This window comes from Panthera pardus, unplaced genomic scaffold (genome assembly GCF_024362965.1).
Source record: "Panthera pardus isolate Hobbes unplaced genomic scaffold, ASM2436296v1 HiC_scaffold_17, whole genome shotgun sequence".
Classification (NCBI taxonomy): Eukaryota; Metazoa; Chordata; class Mammalia; order Carnivora; family Felidae; genus Panthera; species Panthera pardus.
The window spans coordinates 80,479,581-80,502,896 of record NW_026526732.1 but is presented as its reverse complement, the minus strand read 5'-3'; the positions used below and the strand labels follow the sequence as shown (position 1 = coordinate 80,502,896).

General features: G+C 37.3%; 1 protein-coding gene across 1 annotated transcript; it reads left to right on the top strand.

The window, feature by feature from the left end:
- Positions 1-5,969: 5,969 nt before the first annotated feature.
- Positions 5,970-22,115, top strand: IRAK1BP1 (interleukin 1 receptor associated kinase 1 binding protein 1). The gene is made up of 4 exons (XM_019442702.2): positions 5,970-6,329; positions 13,133-13,198; positions 21,229-21,359; positions 21,463-22,115. The coding sequence occupies exons 1-4, from the start codon at positions 6,015-6,017 to the stop codon at positions 21,731-21,733; spliced, it is 783 nt and encodes a 260-aa protein (XP_019298247.2). The 5' UTR covers positions 5,970-6,014; the 3' UTR covers positions 21,734-22,115.
- Positions 22,116-23,316: the final 1,201 nt, after the last annotated feature.

Sequence of the window (23,316 nt, the reverse complement as noted above, 5' to 3'; positions counted from 1 at the left end):
CTGCAATGTCCTATTGGCTTGGATACAACTAGAATTTGGAATTAAATAATTTTTGGAGTTTAAAGTATCTATTGGCAAAGCTATCTCTAATCCACTGTTTTCAAAGAGAATTAATACCAAGAAGAAGCAGTCATTACCCAAGTGAGAATTTCACAGCTTAAATTTACAAACAAGCTATCAAATCGTTTTATTGTCTTGAATAAAAATAGTATAAGTCAGCTAAGATATAATTACAACTAGTAATTGCTACTATTACTATATTAGTTTTATTTATAAAATAGTACTTCTCCCTTCATTAAGGCATCCACTGCTTTGTGTAAACAAAATGTTACGTGGTTATATTATGCAGCCCAACATGTGAATACCAAGAATAAGCCAGATAATATCAACCAAGGCCAGTGATGTGAAATGGATTAAAGAAAAATTAAGTGCAGTGAGAGAAGATTTAAACCAAAAGCTTACCTTACAAACTGAAGTGTCCAACAGGTCAGTCAAGTGTGTATACAGAGTCAGGTGGTTTCCAATTCAACAGCAAAACATAGGACAGCCCAGCCTAACAACAAGATGATATAGTAGGGAGGACGTTGCACATTTATTTTCCCTTAGAGAGTTGAAATGTACTTGGGAATACTTTTTCTGTACTAATTTGTAACTTTCAAGATAAAGCTATATTTATTAGACTCTGGAACTCTGTGTAAGATAGGCAGAGGAGAAAAGTAAACAAACCTGACTTGCCAAAGTCCCCATGGACACAGCATACCCTATGCCCACTATCCTGTTCTACCTGTATCATTTAAGGTACCAGAAGATAAACATCTTTAACCTGTAAGGAAGCACACCACAAACCTGGAAATAATAAGAAAAGAGAGGAGAGCTATTTCCTGTGTCTAGGGTATTTATAAGATAAGGTAGGATATTATCTTCATTTCTGGAAAGTCTGAATCCAATTACTTTTTCTAAAAAGAAAAAAAAATCCTTCATATACTATTAGATACTTCTCTGACTTTCCTTTTTCTAGTCACTCACTCATCCTTTAACAGTTTGTCAACCAGTTCCCAGTGAATCAATTTTTTGAAGGTCATTAATAACCCTCTAAATATTATATTCGATAGACATCTGTACCCTCAATTTTTTTATAGGTCTGTATCATTTGGCATTATTCATCACCTTTCCTTTTTTGAAAGTTTTATATCCTCTGGTTCACAACATTGCGCTATTTTAATCTTCCTCCTACCTCTTTGAGCCTTTTCTGCCTCCTTTGATCTCATCACTGATTTATATATTTTCCACAGGTAATTAACTAGAAAGTATTACAACAAAGTACAATATAATTCAGTATCTCCAGCCTCTTTTTGAACAAGCCAAGGACCTTAAGATGCTTTAACCAAATGCAATGGAACGTCTCTCATCCTCTTTTATTAAAATGTCTAGAATATTTTTTTAGTTTCAATTTTTGTTTCACCATCCTCACACAAACAAGAAATCATTTTCACTAATTAAATTTAAAAAAAAATTTAACATTTATTTATTTTTGAAAGACAGAGAGAGAGCACTAGTGTGGGAGGGGCAGAGAGAGAGGGTGACACAGAATCCAAAGCAGGCTCCGGCTCTGAGCTGTCAGCACAGAGCCTGACGTAGGGCTCGAACTCATGAACCACAGATCATGATCTGAGCTGAATACAGACGCTTAACCGACTGAGCCACCCAGGTGCCCCAGTAATTAAATTTTTCAACATGTTACCAATTTCTGTAATTACTGTTGTTTCTTCCATGCCATGCTTTCCTTTTGGACTTAGTAATATCACAGAGGCATAGTCTATGATAATATTTTAGCGAGAAATCTATAGGTAGTAAACTCCTTTAAGTCTTTGTATGTCTGAAAATATCTCTATTTTCCTTCATTATTGAGGAAAAGTTTAACACACCCTTCTAGGTTAATTTATTTTTTTGCCCCTCAGCATTTGGAATATATTGCTCCATTCTCCTCTGACAATTCGGTTTTTTAGGTGTTCAGAACTGCCATCATAAGCAGGATCCCGTCAGACACTCCATATCATACAGGCAGGAGGCCCAGCAGAAATCCAATAACAAATGAAAAGGCATAAACAAGCTGCATGAATAGGTATCCCAGACTCCCATGCCACACAGCAAGGCTGCACTAGAAGACCATTATGAGCTCACGCCAATGGTTACATTGGTGGTTCTTGTATGAACAGCTAAAGGAGGAGGAAAAAGCTTGAGCCCTTATGTATAGATTTATGGATAGACTGGCTTGATAAAGAAAGCTCCAGTGGGAAATGGAAAACAACTGCATGACAGCACTGCTCAGTGTGTCCTTGAATGATAATGGAGAGCAAAAATTCCTCAAAGGGTAAAGCTTTGGGCTTTTACCTAATGATCCACTTTGTGTGGAGTTCAATAAATTAGTTAAGGCTAAAAGCTACACAAGTCAACTTTGAATTCTTCTCCTCTTATCCATTATTATTAGTTAATATTTTTAGTTTTAAGAAAACAGAAAACTCAGTCAAGCTACTTCTGTAAAAAAAAAGTGGGGGAGATTTTATGACAAGGATACAAGAATATTTTCTAGAACTCCAGGGCAGGAATGAAACCAGGCCTAAAGAAAACTCTAGAAACAGAGATTAGAATTGCATCTGTACTCTTCCTCCATCTCCTCTCTGTTCCTCTCTGGATGTATGATTTCATCTCTTTCTCTCTCATTTTCTCTCCGTTTCTCTATACACTGTCATTTTCTGCTTCTCTACTAGAAATGGTATGTAGAAAATGGCCAATCTACATCTGTCAAAGTTTTATATGTATGTATGAGTGTACATCATGACCCACCATCTGGGAAACTTAATTTTAAAATTTGGTGTAGGGGTGCCTGGGTGGCTCAGTTGGTTAAGCGTCTGACTTCAGCTCAGGTCATGATCTCACAGCTCGTGGGTTTGAGCCCCACATCAAGGCTCTGTGCTGACAGCTCAGAGCCTGGAGCCTGCTTCGATTTCTGTGTCTCCTGCTCTCTCTGACCCACCCCTATTCGTGCTCTCTCTCTCTCTCTCTCTGTCAAAAATGAATAAACATTAAAAAAAATACTAATAAATGAAATTTGGTGTAAATACAGATTCCCAAGTTAAAAACAAAAACAAACAAAGCCAAAAAACACCTCTAACTGTCACAGCTTGAATGAGGTGCCTATTCCAGATCCAAACAAATTATGTAGAGAGTCATCTCATTCAGAATGGTTGCTAGAAGCTTTGCCTTGACTCTGAGGAAGAACTGGGTCATGATAAGATGAATAGATAAACTCATCCTCATTTAGTCTCTCAGTTATCCTGGCTGAAAACCTCAAAGTCCGATTTGGCTTATCCTTCTCTCTTATTTATTATATAGTTCTGTCACCAAGAACAATTTCATTCTTCTCTCAAAATTACTCTTTTTTCTATTCTACCTTCATTTCCACTGCTTTATTATTTGCCAAAATGATAGATCCAAAAAAAAAGTTCACTATAGTTAAATTTGCATTTCTTTAACTACTGGTGGAAATAAATATTTTTCATTTTTCCTTCATGTTATAGACTATTAGTATTTCTGTTTCATTGGTTTGTGTTATATGAATTATGTGTCTCCCTCTTCTCATTCATATTTTGAAGTACTGCTCCACCCCCCCCCCCACGTGACTGTACTTAGAGATAGGGCCTTTACAGAAGAAATTAAGGTTAATTTGGGTTACAAGTATGGAGCTCTAATCAATAGGTGCTCTTATAAGAGGAAGAAATGCCAGGGAAGCTTGCCTACATAAGAAAGGCCATGGAAACACACAGTGAGAAGGCTTTCTGCAAATCAGGGAGAAGCCTCAGGAGACACTAAAACTGTCAACGTCTTATTCTTGGACTTCTAGTCTCCAGAATTGTGAGAAAATAAATTTCTGCTAAGCCACCTAGTCTGTGATATGTTGTTACAGCAGGCCTAGCTGACTAGCACAGTTTCCCTGTGTTCATATTCCATTTTTCTTTTCTTTTCTTCTGGTGAGAGCTCTCTTAATATTAAGGCTGTTAGCCTTTCATACAAAATAAATGTTACAAATATTTCTCCCAGTTTATTTTGTACCCCCTCACCTTTCTCTTTTGTTTTGTTTTATATACTGAAGTATTTTTTAGTGTAGTAAAAGTTTTCAAGCCTTTCATTATGGTTGCTACATTTGAAATTGTGCTTAGAAAGTTCTTCCATTGTTACAGCATACTTATAGTCACCTATATTTTCTTCCAATTCTTTTTTTGTCTCATCTGAATTTTACTTTCAACGTATGATGTAAGATACAGATCAATTCTTTTTTCATACAGCTAACCAATTATCCCTGTACCACTTACTCATTTTCCCATTTATTTTAAATATATTATCATATCCTAAACACTTATATGCACTTAAAATTTCTGTTGCTTTTTATTTATGATATTCATTTATTCAATAACTCATTTTGGAAATTATATTGTTCCACATTTATCATTAAGGAAAAAGAATTTTCCACCAAATTCAAGAAGCACTATTTTGGGTGTCTCAAATGATAAAAATTACAAAAACATTAAGGAGAAAAGTTTTTAAATTAAAATACTATCACATACTTGTTTTTAGTTATAAATAAACATCAAAATAGATACAAAATTGCTTTAACCCAAATGAAAGAGGGAAGGGGGTACCATCTGATTTACTTGCATTTTTTGATCTAACTAAATGATAAGAAAAGAAAAACATAGAGGGGAAGCTTCATGAGGATTGTCAGTTGGCCTTTTCAGGTTCTTTCAAGAGAACAGTTGTCTTTTTAATTAGTTATCTTTATTTTTTTTTTAATTTTTTTTTTCAACATTTTTTATTTATTTTTGGGACAGAGAGAGACAGAGCATGAACGGGGGAGGGGCAGAGAGAGAGGGAGACACAGAATCGGAAACAGGCTCCAGGCTCCGAGCCATCAGCCCAGAGCCTGATGCGGGGCTCGAACTCACGGACCGCGAGATCGTGACCTGGCTGAAGTCGGACGCTTAACCGACTGCGCCACCCAGGCGCCCCTAAAAGGTTTTCTTTTTTTTTTTTTTTTTTCCTCATGGGACAGGAGAGGTAATATCTATGTAAAATATCTTTTACATACTTAGTGGTAAGAATAAAACCTACCTAATGGGGATCAGTGGTTTGAAATTGGTGTTGTTCTCTCAAGAAAGGGGTACAGATAAGATCTAAGTTGCACAGACCCAACAATGTTCATGTTGAATGTGCTCTGACACCAGTCGAGTCTCTCCTGTCAATATTCAAAGCCAGAATCATTCCAGGGATTTTAAAGAAAATTCAAAAGATGAAAATCATGTCAAATCTATTACTATTGGCTATTCACTATTTTCTCTTTGCTTTCCACATGGCAAGCACTTAAAACCACACTGCAAACGTGAAAAGTATTGCCAACATAACTTTAGAAACAATGACACTGAAACTCGAGGAATCATTAACTCCCCAAGATTAAACTAGCAGAAAGCAGTTCATTGCAACAGAACTGTTTCCCGTACCGTGGCGCTGTGCAGCCTCAAAGAGCGGTCTGTGCCCAAGACGAACCGGTAAAGTCAAATTAGACAGGGCTGGGGACAATCGCAGACCGGCGTCAGAGAAATGTAAAAGCACTCTCACTCTGCCCAGCCTGGCCTCTCCGGAGCTTCTTTGGAGGTAAGCTAGATAGGGGGACAGTCACGGACGGTGGGCATGGAAAGACGGCGCTAAGAGAGAGGGCGCAGAGAAAACTCACTAAGATTTTTGGAAGCCGTAACGTAAACACGTTAAAAACTATTGATAACGTGCCCAGCCAACATCTGGTAAAGGAGACACTGCAAAATCCTCGCAGCTCGCATCCATAACTGTGGGCCCTCCAAGCCCATCCCAGCATCCTTTGCACCACGCACAAAAAGCCTGGCGCGGTTTGGCTCCTTCGGCCGCCGTAGTCTCTAAGTTGCTATGGAAACCCAGCTACCCTCGCTATGTCTTTGCAGCAGGCCCCTCAGTCGCGGGTGTTCGTGGAACTGGTTCCCTGGGCTGACCGGGGCCGGGAGAACAATGTGGTCTCGGGGGGTGAGTTGCTGCCAGGACCCCGACGCCACGTCCCTTCAGCACAGGCCCAAACTGCGACCCGCGAGGTGCACGTTAGCGGCACCGCTGAGGTGTCTGCGAGCCCCGACCGGGCGCAGGTGGCGGTGCTAGTGAGCAGCACGAAGGAGGCGGCGGCCGAGGCCAAGAAGAGCGTTTGCCGCCGCCTGGACTACATCACACAAAGCCTCCAGCAGCAAGGTGTGCAGGTGAGAGCTTCGTTGGGGAGGGGCCTCGGGCGGGACCGCAAAAAGCGGAGGCAGAGTTCCAGGCTCCGAAGGGTGTCAGTTGGAGGTGGCGAGGGTCTTGACCTTATCTCATCGGTATTACAGAGCGACAGGACCTGGCGGAGTAGAACTTTCGGCCCATTTTTCTTCTAGATGAAAGCAGTTATTGGTCCCAGTGGCTTATGAAATAAAAGAATGTAAATGGAGTAGGTTTTTATTTGGCGACATTTGCCGCAGTAATTTTGTATTTTACCTTGATATGGTTAACTGTTAGACCTGACACATTAGATGAAAGTGCTTGCCTGAGTATACTAGACACTAATATATTTTTTTTTGTTTTTATTCCGCACCAGGCAATTAGCAAGTGAAAGCATGCTTCCTCCCAACTATGTAAAGATTTGCATGGAGTGGTTCCTCAGTATTTTTCGCAAACAGTAACGTGAGGAGGAAAATTGCATCCATTATCGTTTAACGAGCACTCAAAACATTTCGGCAAATTTTTTAGTTTTAACTTTAAAAACCAGCCAGTATATTGTAGATGCCACATAAATGAAATACCTTTACTTACCAGAGATGTCCATAAAACAAATCCCTAAGTAAATCTACCTAAACTCTGCTTGTAAGAAAAGGAGAAAAAAATGAACCAGCTTTTTATTTCATCTGAACAACAGTTCTGTTAGGTTTTAATATCCCCATTTAGATTCAAAGAGGTTACATAATGCTATAAGCTTTAGTCAGGGCGGTGTTTGAACTCTTATCTTCCTGAGACTAAACTCTACATTGCTTCCAACCATAGTTGGCCCCAGATAATTAGAAAAAGGAAATGAAGAAGCCACAGAATGAGTCGACTATCTCATTTCCTTCATTTTACATAGTATGACTCAAAAGGCCAGAGTTGCGATTATCCAAAGTAACACTGAGTTCATAAAAGCGCTTCTAGTCTATTGTTAGAAATGGCACACCCCCAAAAAGCAATTTTATTGCTTTAAGGAAAAAAATACATTTGTACTGCGTTTACAGACATAGAATTATTTTAAAAGTCATTTGGAACAGATGTCTCCATGATTTTAGAGTTTAGAAGAATTCAAAGGCTAATTATAGACAATGTGATTTAAGTGGTTTACTATGTGGAAAATATTTCCTCGTAAAAACTATTGCCAGTGCTACAGTCCTGTTTGAACAATATAACTAATTCTTAAGTATACCAAGCTCACATGGCTATAACTTCTAACATGGAAAGCAATAAATTACTGCATCTAACTTAATTACATCAAGGTTCAGTGTTCAAGACAGAAAACGTCAGTAATCTCCCAGTTATCTCTCTAATGGAAGAAAGCAGTCATGTAGACAATTTATTCAGTAGATGATGCAAAAAACAATTTATATTACTTTTCAGGATGAATTATAATGGGTTTTCACAAAGGTATTCATTTTAGACTTTGGAATTGGGGGTTTAAAAACATCACTCCCCTACTTTAGGGTCTCCTCATATTCCAGGTTCCTTTGCTTAATAGATGGAACCTAACTCTGTTTCCTCTCTTGTCTCTCCCCTCCTTGACTAGCTGACTCCCAGTTTTTCCTTTAAGAACTAGCCCAAGGGGGGGGCGCCTGAGTGGCTCAGTCGGTTAAGCGTCCGACTTCGGCTCAGGTCATGAGTTCAAGCCCCGCGTCAGGCTCTGTGCTGACTGCTCAGAGCCTGGAGCCTGTTTCAGATTCTGTGTCTTCCTCTCTCTCTGACCCTCCCCCATTCATGCTCTGTCTCTTTCTGTCTCAAAAATAAATAAACGTTAAAAAAATCTTTAAAAAAAAAAAAAAGAACTAGCCCAAGGGGCACCTGCCTGGCTCAGCCAGCGGAGCATGCAACTCTTGATCTCAGGGTTCGTGAGTTCGAGCTCCATGTTGGGTGTGATTGCTTAAAAATAAAATCTTAAAAAAAGGAAAAAAGAATCAGCCCAAGCTTACTTTCTTGGCATTCCTTTTCTAACATAACTCTAGTCTCTGCCATACCACACTCTATTCCCTACTTATAATAAAACGTATCCCTCTGTATTTTAAATTGTTGCTTTACTGGTATCTCCTTCATATTCTGAACCTCTCGAGCACAGACCATTTTCTATCTCTTGCTCTGCATTCAAGGGTTACGCTTCACACACATCACATAGTATATACTCAAAACATGGTTTTTGAGGGGTGCCTGGGTGGCTCAGTTAGTTAAGCATCCCATTTCGGCTCAGGTCATGATCTTGCAGTTTGTGAGTTCAAGCCCGGTGTCAGGCTCTGTGCTGACAGCTCGGAGCCTGGAGCCTGCTTTGGATTCTGTGTCTCCCTCTCTCTTTCTTCCCTCACTCATACTCTGTCTCTCTCTCTGTCTCTCTCTTTCAAAAATAAATAAACTTTAAAAAATGGCTTTGAATGACTAAAAAAAAAAATGAATGAAGCACTAAAACTATTCAACTATATTACAGATCAACTACATTATAGATTATTTTATGATCATATATAGTTTCACATATGAAGGCATACCCTCATTTTCAGTGTTGTAGTTTTTTAATGTTTATTCATTTTTGAAAGAGAGAGAGAGGGAGGGAGAGAGAGTGGGGGGGGGGGGCAGAGAGAGAGAGGGAGACACAGAATCTGAAGCAGTCTCCAGGCTCTGAGCTGTCAAGAGTCAGACGCGGGGCTCGAACCCATGAACCCTGAGATCATAACCTGAGCCAAAGTCAGAGGCTCAACTGACTAAGCCACCCAGGCGCCCCTTCATGGAGAAATGTTTTAAAGATACTAAGCAGTATTTATTCAACCATCAAACATTTTTTAAGCATTTCCTGTCACTGTTTAATTTTAAATAGCACTTACGTGATAGTAATTATTTTGTTTTCCAATGTGTATGTTCCTTTCGTAGGTACAAAGTCCAATATTTGCCTACTCAATTGTGGGGTTTTTTGATAAATGTGTAATAGATGCATGTTGCTGGGCACCAGAAATGGAAGTGACTCTGTCAGATCTTGAATAGTGACCAAAATGAAAGCATTCCAATTCCGCACTAGAATGCAGCAAGTATGTGTTCAGAGCACTGTATACAGTTCATTATGGCTAGGACACAGGAGTACTTGGGAAAAATGGACAAGAAGTGAGATAAGACTGAAGAAGAAGGCTGTAGGCAGAACATGGAAGAAGGCCTTGTTTGCTGCATTGAGGAGTTTTGAATGTTATTGGTGATAAAAAACCGCTTATTACTGCTAGGTCTTTTACAAATGTTATCTCATTTGATACTCATTCCCATCATATGAGACTGGCATTTCAATTGCTATTTATAGATGAGAACTCTTGGGATCAAAGTGATTATTGGCAGGTCGCTTGCCCAAGGTCACACAGCTAGGAAGTGACAGAGTTTCAACTCCAGTCAAGAATTTCGACCTCAGAGCTCTTGCTCTTAACCACTATAGTATGTCTCTGCTTTATTGTCTTGGCAGTGGGTGATTGAGTTTTAAGTAGGGGATGTAGCAGATGCTATTGATACCCCACACTTGTATCCCTTGGCACTTCACATTTGTGTGCATACAGGCCCAACTTCCATCTGCTAACATGGAGCGTCCTTTGCCAGTTTTTCCTGGCTGCAGCTTTTCCTGGCTCCACCCACAAATGGGCCAGCCAGTAGTGCCAGAGGATTAACAGCCCCTCCCCAAGCTCTAACAGCCTTCAGCTAGGAAGTGAGGGAAGTGAATGGAAGGAGACCTTACCTCTAGGGCAGGATAGCTCTGAGGCATATGTTCTGCCCTGGCTCCCAGAATTTCTCTGCAGGAATAAGTTCCAGTTGCCCACAGTGGTGACCGCTTGACAATGCACACTTCAATGGCTTGCTTTCCTTTTGTTTCACTTCCCATTCCCCTATGGTGCTTCCAAGGATTCTCTTTTTTTTTTTTTACCCCTGCCCGCACCCCCCCCCCCCCCCAGATGGCAAAGAGACCGGGAGGCAGAGGATATGAAGCAGGCTCCATGCTGACAGCAGAGAGCCCAGTGGGACCTGGAACTCACAAAACCATGAGATCATGATCTGAAATGAAGTCGGCTGAGCCACCCAGGCGCCCCTCTTGGGATTGCCTTAAAAATTAACTGCTTGTACTCACATCCATGTTTCAGAGTCTATTTCTAGGTGCATTCAAATTATGATAGGGAGTAGTAGGAATAGATTGAGCATATCATAGTTTTTCATTATTAAAAATGGTGACAAAATGAATAACCTTGTTGCTAGGTATTTATACATGTTTTTAATTATGTTTTTGGACATTAATTCCTGGCTTATGCATATTTTTAAGGCTTATGAAAAATTACAGTGTAGGACAATAAGTTTACAACTTCACTACAAATATATCTTTGGCATAGTGGGCATTATTTTCTTTTTTAACTTTGCCAAGTCAGTAGCCCAAAAAAATGTTACTGTCATTTCCTATGTTTCTTTTTTTTTTTTTTTTACATTTGAGGTTAAACTTTTTTCATGTAAGTTGCCAGTTCATAAAACTTTGTCTGCTTTTTCTACTCTTTTATTAATTTATGGGAACTTTTTAAAAATTAGTTTCAGCTGTACAGTATAATGATTCAGCAATTCTGTACATTTCTCAATGCTCATCAATGTAATACTCTTAGCTTCCTTTATCAATATCCCACCCCCCACTTCTCCTCTGGAAACCACCAGTTTATTCTCTGTAGTTAAGAGTCTTTTTTGGTCTCTTTTTTTCTTATTTGTTCATTTGCTTTGTTTCTTAAATTCCACAAATGAGTTATATTATATGGTGCTTGTCTTTTTCTGGCTGAGTTATTCTACTTACCATTAAATCCTCTAGATCCATTCATATTGTTGCAAATGGCAAGATTTCATTCTTTTTTATAGGTAATAGTTCAGTGTGTGTGTGTGTGTGTGTGTGTGTGTGTGTGTACACATATAAGTGTCTCACATCTTTATCTATGGATGAACACTTAGGTTGCTTCCATATCTTGACTACTGTAAATAATGCTGCAGTAAACATAGGGGTGCAGATATCTTTTTCAGTTAGTGTTTTCATTTTCTTTGGGTAAATATCCAGTAGTGGAATTACTGGATCATATGGTAATTCTGTTTTTAACTTTTGAGGTCCCTCCATACTGTTTTCCACAATAGTACACCAATTTACATTCTCACCAACAGTGTACAAGGGTTCCTTTTTCTCCCTATCCTCGCCAAAATTTGTTACTTCTTGCATTTTTGATTTTAGCCATTCTGACAGATATAAGGTGTTAACGCACTGTGGTTTTAATTTACATTTCCCTGATGATGAGTAATGTTGAGCATCTTTTCATGTGTTTATTGGCCATCCGTATGTCTTCTTTGGAAAAATGTATGTTCAGTTCCTCTGCCCATTTTTTTTTTTTTAATTTTTTTTTCAACGTTTTTTATTTATTTTTGGGACAGAGAGAGACAGAGCATGAACGGGGGAGGGGCAGAGAGAGAGGGAGACACAGAATCGGAAACAGGCTCCAGGCTCCAAGCCATCAGCCCAGAGCCTGATGCGGGGCTCGAACTCACGGACCGCGAGATCGTGACCTGGCTGAAGTCGGACGCTTAACCGACTGCGCCACCCAGGCGCCCCTGCCCATTTTTTAATTGGATTATTTGTTTTTATGGTGTGAAGTTGTATAAGTTCTTTATCTATTTTGGATATTAACCCTTTATCAGATATATCATTTGCAAATTATCTTCTCCCATTCAGTAGATTGCCTTTTTGTTTGGTTGATGGTTTCCTTCACTGTGCAAAAGCTTTTTACTTTGGTATAGTCCCAATAGTTTAATTTTGCTTCTGTTTCCCTTGCCAAATGAGACATATATAGAAAAATGTTTCTATGACTAATATCAAAGAAATCATTGCCTGTGTTTTCTTATAGGAAATTTATGGCTTCAGATCTCACATTTACGTCTTTAATCCATTTTGAGTTTATTTTTGTGTATGGTCTAATGAAAGTGGTCTGGTTTCATTCTTTTGCATGTAGCTATCCAGTTTTCCCAATACCATTTGTTAAAGAGACTGCCTTGTTCCCATTGTATATTCATGCCCCCTTTGTTGTAGATTAATTAATTAATTAACTGTCATAGGCCCTATAAGTGGGGTTTATTTCTAGGTTCTCTATTCTGTTCCATTGATCTGTGTGTCTGTTTTTGTGCCAACATCTACTGTTTTGATTACTGCAGCTTTGTAGTATATCCTGAAATCTGGGATTGTGATACCTCTAGCTTTGTTTTTCTTTTTCAAGATTATTTTAAGGGAACCTTAAGATTATCAATAACTCTCTCATTATTGCAAATATTTTCCCAATTTCATATTTGCCATATTTGTTTACAGTATTGAACATTCAAAATTTTTAAATTTTATTTAGCTAAAATCACTAATCTTGTCAGTATGTTTCTTGCCTTTGGTATAACACTTACTGGGTCCTTCCCAAGCCTAAGGTTATATAGCTGTTAACTAATATTTCCTGGAACTTTTAGGGACCCTTTATACTACATTAAATATTTGCTGTGTTGGAATTTATTTTGGTGTAAGGAAAAGGGCTTTGTTTTCTCTTAAATAGGTAAGTGGCTCTACACTTATTTTATGTAACTTTTAGGGAAGGTTTAAAACATCAGGCAAACCAGTTCTTTCTGCATTCTCTGTGATTCTGAGTTTAATAAGTTCAGGTTTCTACTTTATGTTTTAGAGTAATTGCATTTGATAGTCAAACATTGAGTAATCATACTCTTGTACTTTCTGCTTCAGGCAGAAAATGTAACTGTGACAAAGGATTTTAGAAGAATGGAAAATGCTTATCACATGGAAGCAGAGGTATGTACTTATCATGAAAAATAATTGGAAACAGCATGACTTTGTGGATACAATTTACATTTATTTTTATTCTTGAACTGAAATGTATAGGAGGACTGCTTCTCATGATATTGATAAAAGATTATTTTTCTCAGGGTGCCTGGGTGGCTCAGTCGGTTAAGCGTCTGACTTGAGCTCAGGTCATGATCTCAGTTCGTGGGTTTGAGCCCCACATCGGGCTGTGTGCTGACAGTTCAGAGCCTGGAGCCTGCTTCGGATTCTGTGTCTCCCTCTCTCTCTGCTCCTCCCCCACTCATGTTCTGTTTCTTAAAAATAACAATCGAAAGAAAAGAATTTTTTTTAATTATTTTTTATTTTTATTATATATATATGTGTATATATGTGTATACATATTATATATATGTGTGTATATGTGTATATACACATATTTTTTTTAATTTTTTTTTAAAGTAATCTCTATACCCAACATGGGGCTTGAACTCACAATCTGGAGATAAGAGTCGTGTGCTCTTCCGACTGAGCCAGCCAGGCGCCCCTGTATGAGCTTTTAAAATAAATTGTAATGAGATATATTTAAGAGAAATTGTTTTGAAATGGAATAAAAATAGCAAGAAGGAAGAGCAGTTAATTGCCCCCTGAATGAAATTTTAGTAAAGTTATCACCTAGTGAGCAGGAAAACACTATAGGAAATTTCTTCTCAGATAAAAAGAAAATTAATAATGTCCTAACATAAGGATTGAAACACTTTTCAACCTTATTTTCTTTCATAATGCAATTTTACTCTATTGTGCTAAGTTATCAGGGTTTTGGTTTGTTTTTTTTTTTGTTTTTTTGTTTTTTTTTTTTTTTTACAAAAAGCACTTGGGACACCTGGCTGGCTCACTCAGTAGAACGTGTGACTCATGATCTCAGGGTTGTAAGTTTGATCCCCACATTGGGTGCAAGGTTACTTAAAAATAAAATCTTTAAGGGGTGCCTCAGTTGGTTAGGCATCTGACTTTTGATCTCAGGGATATGAGTTCAAGCCCCATGTTGGCCTCTGCACTGGGCATGATGCCCACTTAAAAAAAGAAAAATTCTTATAATTAACTAAAAAAAATAAAGATCACTCAATTAAATTAAAAAGAACAAAATATTTTTTGTACACTCAATGATAACATTTAATTTCTACAACTGCCTATACTTTTTACTTATTTTTAAAGATTTTATGATCAGGATTTTATGAAATCAGGTATGTTATAGTTGTGGTTAGGTTATAGGACTACGATTTGTTTCAACATCCAAACATCTTGGGATTTGTGTGCTAGTTCCATGCTGCCTCCTCACAGGAAGCAAACAAGAATGGAGTTAGAGATAAACTCTTATTTATCTAGTCAGATAATCTTTTTTTTTTTAATGTTTATTTTTGAGAGAGAGAGAGAGAGAGAGAGAGAATGAGTACGAGTGGGGGAAGGAGCAGAGAGAGAGGGAGACACAGAATCCAAAGCAGGCTCCAGGCTCTGAGCTGTCAGCACAGAGCCCATTGCAGGCCAAACCCACGAACCATGAGATCATGACCTGAGCCAGCCGAAGTCAGCACTTAACCCACTGAGCCACGCAGGAGCCTCTCTAGTCAGATAATCTTTATGTTTAGAGGTGGGAAATATCTCAAAAAATCATCTAGTCCTACCAGATAATCTATTATTTTTATAATTTTAAGGGCGTGACTTCAAGTTCAGATAACTTGGGGTCTCAGACTTCCCAGTCATATTAAAAGAAAGAACGGAAATTAGAATCCTGCCTAGCTTCTTACCTCCTTGAAACAGTAATTTCTACAATACACTGTTGCTCCAGTACTTAAATAGTTTTATTTTTCCACTTAAAATTTAACTATCTCAAGGAATTTTAAAATTACTCATGATAATTTTAGAGATCCACATGGCAAAACTTATTTTATGGTAGTCGGGATTGAAAAATATCTTTCATAACAGGATGAAGAGGGGCATTAGGGGATGGACAAAATGTGTGAAGGGCAGTGGGAGATGCAGGCTTCCAGTTATAGAATGAATAAGTCACAGATATAAAAGGCACAGCAAAGGGTTATAGTCAATATTATTTTAATAGTATACGGTGACAGATGGTAGCCACACTTCTGGTGAGCACAGCATAAACTATACACTTGGGAGGGCACCCAGCTGGCTCAGTAGGAAGAGTATGTGACTCTTGATCTCGGGGTTGTAAATTCAAGCCCCTTGTTGGATATAAAGATTACTTAAAATAAAATCTGGGGGGAGGGGCACCTGGGTGGCTCAGTCGGTTAAGTGGCCGACTTCAGCTCAGGTCATGATCTCGCAGTCCGTGAGTTCGAGCCCCATATCAAGCTCTGTGCTGACAGCTCAGAGCCTGGAGCCTGTTTCAGATTCTGTGTCTCCCTCTCTCTGACCCTCCCCCGTTCATACTCTGTCTCTGTCTCAAAAATAAACAAACGTTAAAAAAAAAAAAATTAAGAAAAAAATCTGGGGGGAAAAAACAAGGTGTATATAGACTTGTTGAATCACTATGTTGTATACCTGAAACTAATGTAACATTGTGTGTCAAACTGTACTTCAATTAAAAAAAAAATAAGGGGAGTTATGAAACTTCTCAGATGTGAAAAGTTTTAATATAACTTTTAATGATTTTTATGATATCACACTATGGTATCACTGTTTCATATCAATTGTTTTCTTAAAATAAGTTTTTCAATTTGGGGCTCTTTGGGTGATATTACAATACTGGATGTCTTGAAAAAAAGGAAAAACAGGATGAAGAACAGAGGGGTAAGAGTCTGTATTGCAGAGAACAAAGCTGGAAGTTATTCTAGCACTCCTCCAGCAGTGATTACCTGTCAGGACTTCAGGCTGTAATGAACATACATTGGCTCAGGTTATCTCAAGTGAATGGGGTTTAGTGCGAGGGTACCCCAAGAAGTAAGGAGAAAAAGGAATGGTTCCAGCAAATACACAGAAAAGCTTCATGGAAAACTGGCATCATTTTCAGACTTAAGTTGTTTTAGGGACCAACTGTGCAGTTACAGAAAATGCATTAGAGCTGCTTGTTTTGTTAGAAGAACATGATTAAATTAGGACTTGGCTAAACTCTGCTTTTTTCCCCTTCTGTTATACTTTTTAATGTCCCATACTCAACTTCTTTAGAGAATCTGATCATATTTTGTATAGGGCTCCCTGATAGCCAGAATTCTTATATCATGCAATCTGATAATATTACCCTTAGGTCAGCATCAGCAGTCAGCAGAGACCAGGGTGATGGGGTCACAAAGTACAAAATAATGTCTAACATATACCAGTACCCTCGTGGACAGTTAAATATATAAAGTTAGGTTAGGAGGTAGAACATTACTTTACAAAATAACTAAGATTTTTATCCTGAATGGCACTTTAGAGATTCTTTATCTAAACTCCCACCTACCCCCTGCTGTTTCTCTTTATTTTAAAGGTTAGAATATTGAAACTTAGAAATGATGTAAGTACATGAATATAAAAAGCTTATTCCATTTTCAGATGTCTAATCAATACAAATTTTTCTAACATTAAGCCAGAATGGACTTAGTAGTACTCATCCATTATTAATGATGTACCTCTCCAAGAACAAAAGGCAAATACTACTTCCTTGAAGTATATACTTGAAGTTCAGTATCATGTTGATGCTAGTTTTTTCTTCTCCAGGGGTAAGAATCCCCAGTTTCTTTAGTCATTTCTTATAATAAGACAAACTACTGAGTTAACCAATTTCCATCCAAAGCACCTACAACACAACTACAGTGTCCTAATTGTGATTTAACCAGTCCACATTAGTGAAAGATGATTATCTCCTTTATTCTGGAATGTTTAAGACTGAACTTGGTACTTGTATCACATTGTTCCCTTATGTTGAGCTCACAGTTATAATCAGTAATTAAAATTATCAAAGTATCTTTCTCACATGCTGCTTCTACATATTTCTATTTTATACTTGTTATTGCTATTTCAAAATAAAGTATGAGAGTTTAAATTTATCTCTGTAAAATTTTATCCACTAGATTTGACCATGTTTCCAGCCTGTTAGGATCTTTTTGGATCTTGATTTTTATCAATCAGTGTTTATATTCTGCCTGGCCAGCTTTCTGTCACCTGCTGATTTTATCATCCGTGTACCCATCTGTGTAATTAATAAAAATACTAAGTAACATCAATCAACTATGACCTTGACAATGTTGCCATGAAGACTGTATGTCAGTATATCCTAAGTAAAAAATAAATTCTTTATTGCTACAGTATTTCTCTGGTAACTTGCCAGTTAGGAAGTCAAGTTTAATACATCGTGATTTGTTCTTAGTAATCTCAAATATACATGCTCAATAGATTGGCCTTTGGATAGAAATAATTTGGCAGTGGTTGAGAATGGTAGAGATCAGAAGAAAAGCATAGAGTTGGTGAACTTCACTCTCAGGAAAAAAACAAAGTGAAAAGTCAGATGAGTTCTTACCTAACATCTCATCAAGAAACTCAGTACTTAAGAGAACTTATAAGATTTTACTCTTAAATTCCTGTGTCCTTATTTTGTTCTTCCCTGAATGCCTTCTTGTAGGACCATTAAAATGAGAAAACCCTGTATTCTTTTCTTCAGTGACAGAACTAAAAACAAAAACTGGGGGATATTTAAAAAGGGAAGAAAATAATAGATTGTGGCAATACCAAAAAGAAAAGAAAATATACAAAGTACTTGGAGGCCTGTGGCAAGGTAACAAAATGAATGACAAGGTCCTATCTTCTTTGTTTCTCATAGAAACCTTTTCTTTCCTAATTCCTTACAAACTAATTTTTTTAAGTATTTATTTATTTAGAGAATGGGAGAGAGAGGGAGCACGTGGGGGGTAGGGGGGGTGAGCAGCAGAGAGAGAGAGAGAGAGAGAGAGAGAGAGAGAGAGAGAGAGAATCCCAAGCAGGCTCCACACTATAAGCACAGAGCCCGACAAGGGACTGGAACTCAGGAACTGTGAGATCATGACCTGAGCCGAAAGCAAGAGTCAGACACTAAACCAACTGAGCTACCCAGGTGCCCCACAAACTAATTTTTAAAATAATCTTTTAGAATCTTGCCCAGAATTGAAAGGCGTCTAGCCTACTACATGTAGTTTGTTCAGTTTTATACACTTGCCTTTTTTGGAAATTAGAACTGCAAGTATTTTTAAAGAGGCTTTTGGCCTGTTTCTCTATGGTAATTGAGATTAGCAATAATTCAGAAGTCCCATTTGCAGAAAATTTTAATAAACTGAGATTTGATTTCTCCAGGAGACAAATTCATTAAAAGCACTTAAGAGCTCACCTTTTGGGGTACTTGGCTCACTCAGTCAGTACAGCATGAGACTCTTGATCTTGGGGACATGATTGAATTCCACATTGGAGGTAGAGTTTACTTAAAACTCACCTATTCTGGAATTCAGTTTCTTTTTTAGTACTGAAATTTCTAAACTAATGAGGATTCTTCTTGACCAAAGAGATGGGAAGCATTTATCTATCAATCTGTTCAGTAATTTAATATAGCTATTACAAGATAGTGTGTAAATGTGCATACATTTGTAATCACATTATTTTACCATGATGAAACATATAATTAGGATTCTGAATATACAGATTTATCTTTATCTTCAATGTATTAGGTACTTAAAATATTTTTATCCTAAATACCTCTTTAAAAATTGTGATGCAACATCTCTATTCAGCAAAGTGACTCAACTTCATTAACTTGGATTTCTGTCTAGCTACATTTTGATTATATACCACATTGCTGAATTTAAAAGCAGAAGTTCAGACCACTGGAAGACTTAAAACAGTTCTTGAACTGTTAGAAAAAGCAGAAAACAGTTTTTTTTCCTACCAAATTTACTTGTTAATCATTCAACACACTTACTCCTAAACTATACTTTGTTCATGCTCTGTTTATCAATGTAGATGTACTTCTAAAAGCTACATCTGCTAACTTTTTAACTCATGGTAATGGTAAGAGGGAAGAAAGGCAGAGAAAATCTTGTTTGAGCAGCCATGGAGCTGATCTTAACAGACAGGTTTTCCTGTTATTTATAGAAATAGAGCAAGTAAGTACCATATGTTAAACCTGATTCTGTAGGAGTAAATTTGCCTCAGATGATTAGGGGTAGAGGGGAACTGAAGAAGGAAAAATTAGTATCTTTTTTGCAACCTGCTTAGGAATTTTTACTGTCCTTCCAGATAACTTATTTTTAGCAAAGAAGAATACCAAGGATGCAAAGGATTCAGCATATTTCATAGGAAAGCGGGTATATTTATAAAAATTATTTTTGTTTTAAGTTATCAGAGTAGAAATTGGAATAAATTTTAAAAATAAAATGCATTTCAAGGGCACTTGTATAGCAAAGAATTGCTTTTGTTGACACCTGGAACCTGTTATACTCAATCACTTTAATCTCCATGCAGAGAAACCCTTTGAACTCTCATATTTGGCTACCTTCCAACTTCCACAGAGTCACCGTACATCTTTTTATGTTTCATTACATGTAATGAAATGTATGTACAGGGCCGCTGTGGCACTTTTATAGATTAAATACAGCCACAAAAGACAGGATTTGTTTCCATATTTAAACTATGCAAATGCAGAAAAGTATTTATTGTCTGTACTTCTTATTAAAGGCAGCCTATGGGCATTTTGGAGCTTTGATTTTCAACCAGGAAGGAAATATAAATTTGGAAACTTACCCAGAGATTAAAAACTAGCATCTTGGGTATGGCTGAGGAAATTGATTTTGACTAACAGAAAAGTTTATTAGCCCATATAGTGTTTAAAAAAACAAAACACACAAAAAAAGACCTCTTCAAAAGACAGACAAGACTCCTGCTTCTAAGGTAGAATAACATGCACCAGATTTACCTTCCCACCTGAAACAGCCAAAAAATTGACAAAGTATATGAAACAATGGTTTTCAAAAGAGTGGACATAAAGCAATGAAACACTGTGATCCCTGAGAAAAAGGAAACAAACAAAAGTCCTACAGTTGTCCTAACTCAGTGTCTCAAGGTGTCCAGGCAGCTTCACAGGGAAGGGAACCCAGACAGAGCCTAGCAAACTCCTTGTATTGAAGAAATGGAATTGAGAGCCCAAACAAGACAGCTAGAGTTTGTAGGAGTAGAGGGCTGCAGAGAGAGAGGTCTTCGGAGAACCACAGAGGGGATACCACCAACCCCTGCCAAGTACTCAGCAGAATACTGATCAGCACACCTATGTGTGAAAATGACCTGAGGCTAGAAAAAGAATCACCCCAAAATTTAGAGGGAACAGTGTCTGGGGTTCATACAGGGCTGTATAGCACCAGATTAGAAAATTTTACAATTCACAGGGCATGAGGTGGAGTATACAGAAGTATCTTGCCTCAAACATTACTCCAGTCCCACGTAACAGATCTTAAAAGCAAACCGAAAGAGATCAGTTTCCAAGTAAGTTGATGGAATTCTAGAACAAATAATTATTTATAGTGGTATATACAAGAATATCCAACACCTCTCATAAAGTTAATTCACAAGGATTACCTGATCTACAAAACAGCATGGAAATAAAACTCACAATAAGGAGGAAAGTCAAACCAACCAAGAACCAATACAGATATTAAAATTAACAGACATAATCATTAGTTATTATAACTATTTCTTATGTTCAAAAGTAGAGATACTACTTAAAAATAATTTAATAAAATTTAATAATTTAGTTGTTGAGTATCAAGTAGGCTTATCTGTTACATATTATAAAATGACCTTGTTATCTGGCTTTAATTTTTTTCCTCATATTTAAAGAAAACTTTATTTTTTATTTTTATTTTTTAAAAGTTTTAAGTAATCTCTACACCCAGCATGGGGCCTGAACCCATGACCCCAAGACCAAGAGTCACATGTTCCTCCAACTGAGCCAGCCAGGCGCTCCTAGAGAAAACTTTAAAAGAAGCCATCAGGCATGAAAATAATTTCAAGTGTCATTTCATTTACAGGTCTGCATTACATTTACTGAATTTGGAAAAATGCAAAATATCTGTAACTTTCTTGTTGAAAAGCTAGATAGCTCTGTCGTCATCAGCCAGCCCCAGTTCTATCATACTCCAGGTTCTGTTGAGAATCTTCGGTAAGTTAAGCACATCTTTAACTAAATTATCAATTAAACAAAACTATTCAGTGCTAAAGTTCATTGAATGTCATATTAATAATCTCTGCATTTAATTCCTAAGACGGCAAGCCTGTCTTGTTGCTGTTGAGAACGCATGGCGCAAAGCTCAAGAAGTCTGTAACCTTGTCGGCCAAACTCTAGGAAAACCTTTATTAATCAAAGAAGAAGAAACAAAAGAATGGGAAGGCCAAATAGATGATCTCCAGTCATCCAGACTCTCAAGTTCATTAACTGTACAACAAAAAATCAAAAGTGCGACAATACATGTTGCTTCAAAAGTATTTATAACTTTTGAAGTAAAGGGGAAAGAGAAGAAAAGAAAAAATCTCTGAAATTCCAACTAAAATATATTGTATCTTTTTATTTTTATACTTTTTATGTTTGCTTTTTTTCATGAATATATATATTGTATAATATAAACTATTTCTCCCCCAAATCTGTCAGTCCTTGAATCCAGTCCCACAGTATCTAAGCTTATTTTCTATTTTTAAAAATTTAACTATGAGAAATACTCTGAAAACAATGTGTTATATGTGCATACTTTTATACTGACAAGAAATGTTTATATTTCTACTACAGGAATAAATATTGGCAGTTATTAGCATGATTCTTAACATTAACAGAATGATGAGGAATACATTAACTCTTGATAAAAGCAGAGTGAGGTATACTAGGAAAATATTTTGATGCCAGAAATAAAATATATGGACCAGATCCTCTTCACCAGGCTCCTGTGATTGATTATACCAGCACTCTTTAATACAAATAAAAGAAAGTCACATAGTAATTTCAAAGTACTTAGTTGACACATAGAAAAAAAAGTAAAAAATAAAGTAGTTGAAACTAAGTTTAATGGGGCGCCTGGGTGGCGCAGTCGGTTAAGCGTCCGACTTCAGCCAGGTCACGATCTCGCGGTCCGTGAGTTCGAGCCCCGCGTCAGGCTCTGGGCTGATGGCTCGGAGCCTGGAGCCTGTTTCCGATTCTGTGTCTCCCTCTCTCTCTGCCCCTCCCCCGTTCATGCTCTGTCTCTCTCTGTCCCAAAAATAAATAAAAAATGTTGGAAAAAAAAAAATTTTTTTTTTAAAAAATAAAAAAAAAAAATAAAAAAAGAAACTAAGTTTAATAATATTTTATTCAACCTAGTATGTCTAAAATATCATTTCAGCATGTAGTCAATATTTTAAAAATAACTAATGGATATTTATATAGTGTACATTTTATATTGTAACCATGTTAATTCAGATGCTAAATTTTCATCAGAAATAATCTGTATTTATTTACTAAAATGTAGTTGAAAAAATAGATTCACACACACACACACACAGGTTGTTACAAACATGCTTAAAAGATATAGTAACTGAAGTAGCAATTTCAAGTAGCAATTTTCAAATTAAAATTTTTAAAAATTTAAAATGCAGTTCTTTGATTGCACTAGCCACGTTTTAAGTACTTAAAAGTGGCTAATGGCTACTATGTTGGACAGTGCAGGGTTATACACTGAGATAATACTGATCTTAAGACTGAGATGTATAACAGCAAGTACATGGCATTGCTATTGCACTGCACATTATCTACAGATGATCATAAACCAAGACTGTTACTTAGCACAGGCTTCCATTTCTCACCATAGAGTTATACAGGTCCTAGCGCTCTTCCTTTGATATATCTTGATACTCATATACCAGTATTTCTTCCCTATAGCACGCTCTAGAATGTAGTTTACATCCCCACCCACCTTCTTAAGTGGCACTGAAACAATTTTATCTATCTCCTCTATAGTGTGTCCTTGGCAGGAGGGAGTATAAAAGCTAAGAAGAAAAGTTTTAGATTGCAACACCCTGTGTTCAAATCCAGACTTTACTACTAGAATGTAAGCTCCTTTAGAATGAAGATCTTGTCTTGTTCACAGCTGCAT

Bases quoted from the DNA above. Each gene is read 5' to 3' on its own strand.
- IRAK1BP1 (XM_019442702.2), top strand. From the start codon at position 6,015: ATGTCTTTGCAGCAGGCCCCTCAGTCGCGGGTGTTCGTGGAACTGGTT. The intron at 13,199-21,228 runs GTATGTACTTAT...TTTCATTTACAG, and splicing joins CTTATCACATGGAAGCAGAG to GTCTGCATTACATTTACTGA. The intron at 21,360-21,462 runs GTAAGTTAAGCA...TTAATTCCTAAG, and splicing joins GGTTCTGTTGAGAATCTTCG to ACGGCAAGCCTGTCTTGTTG.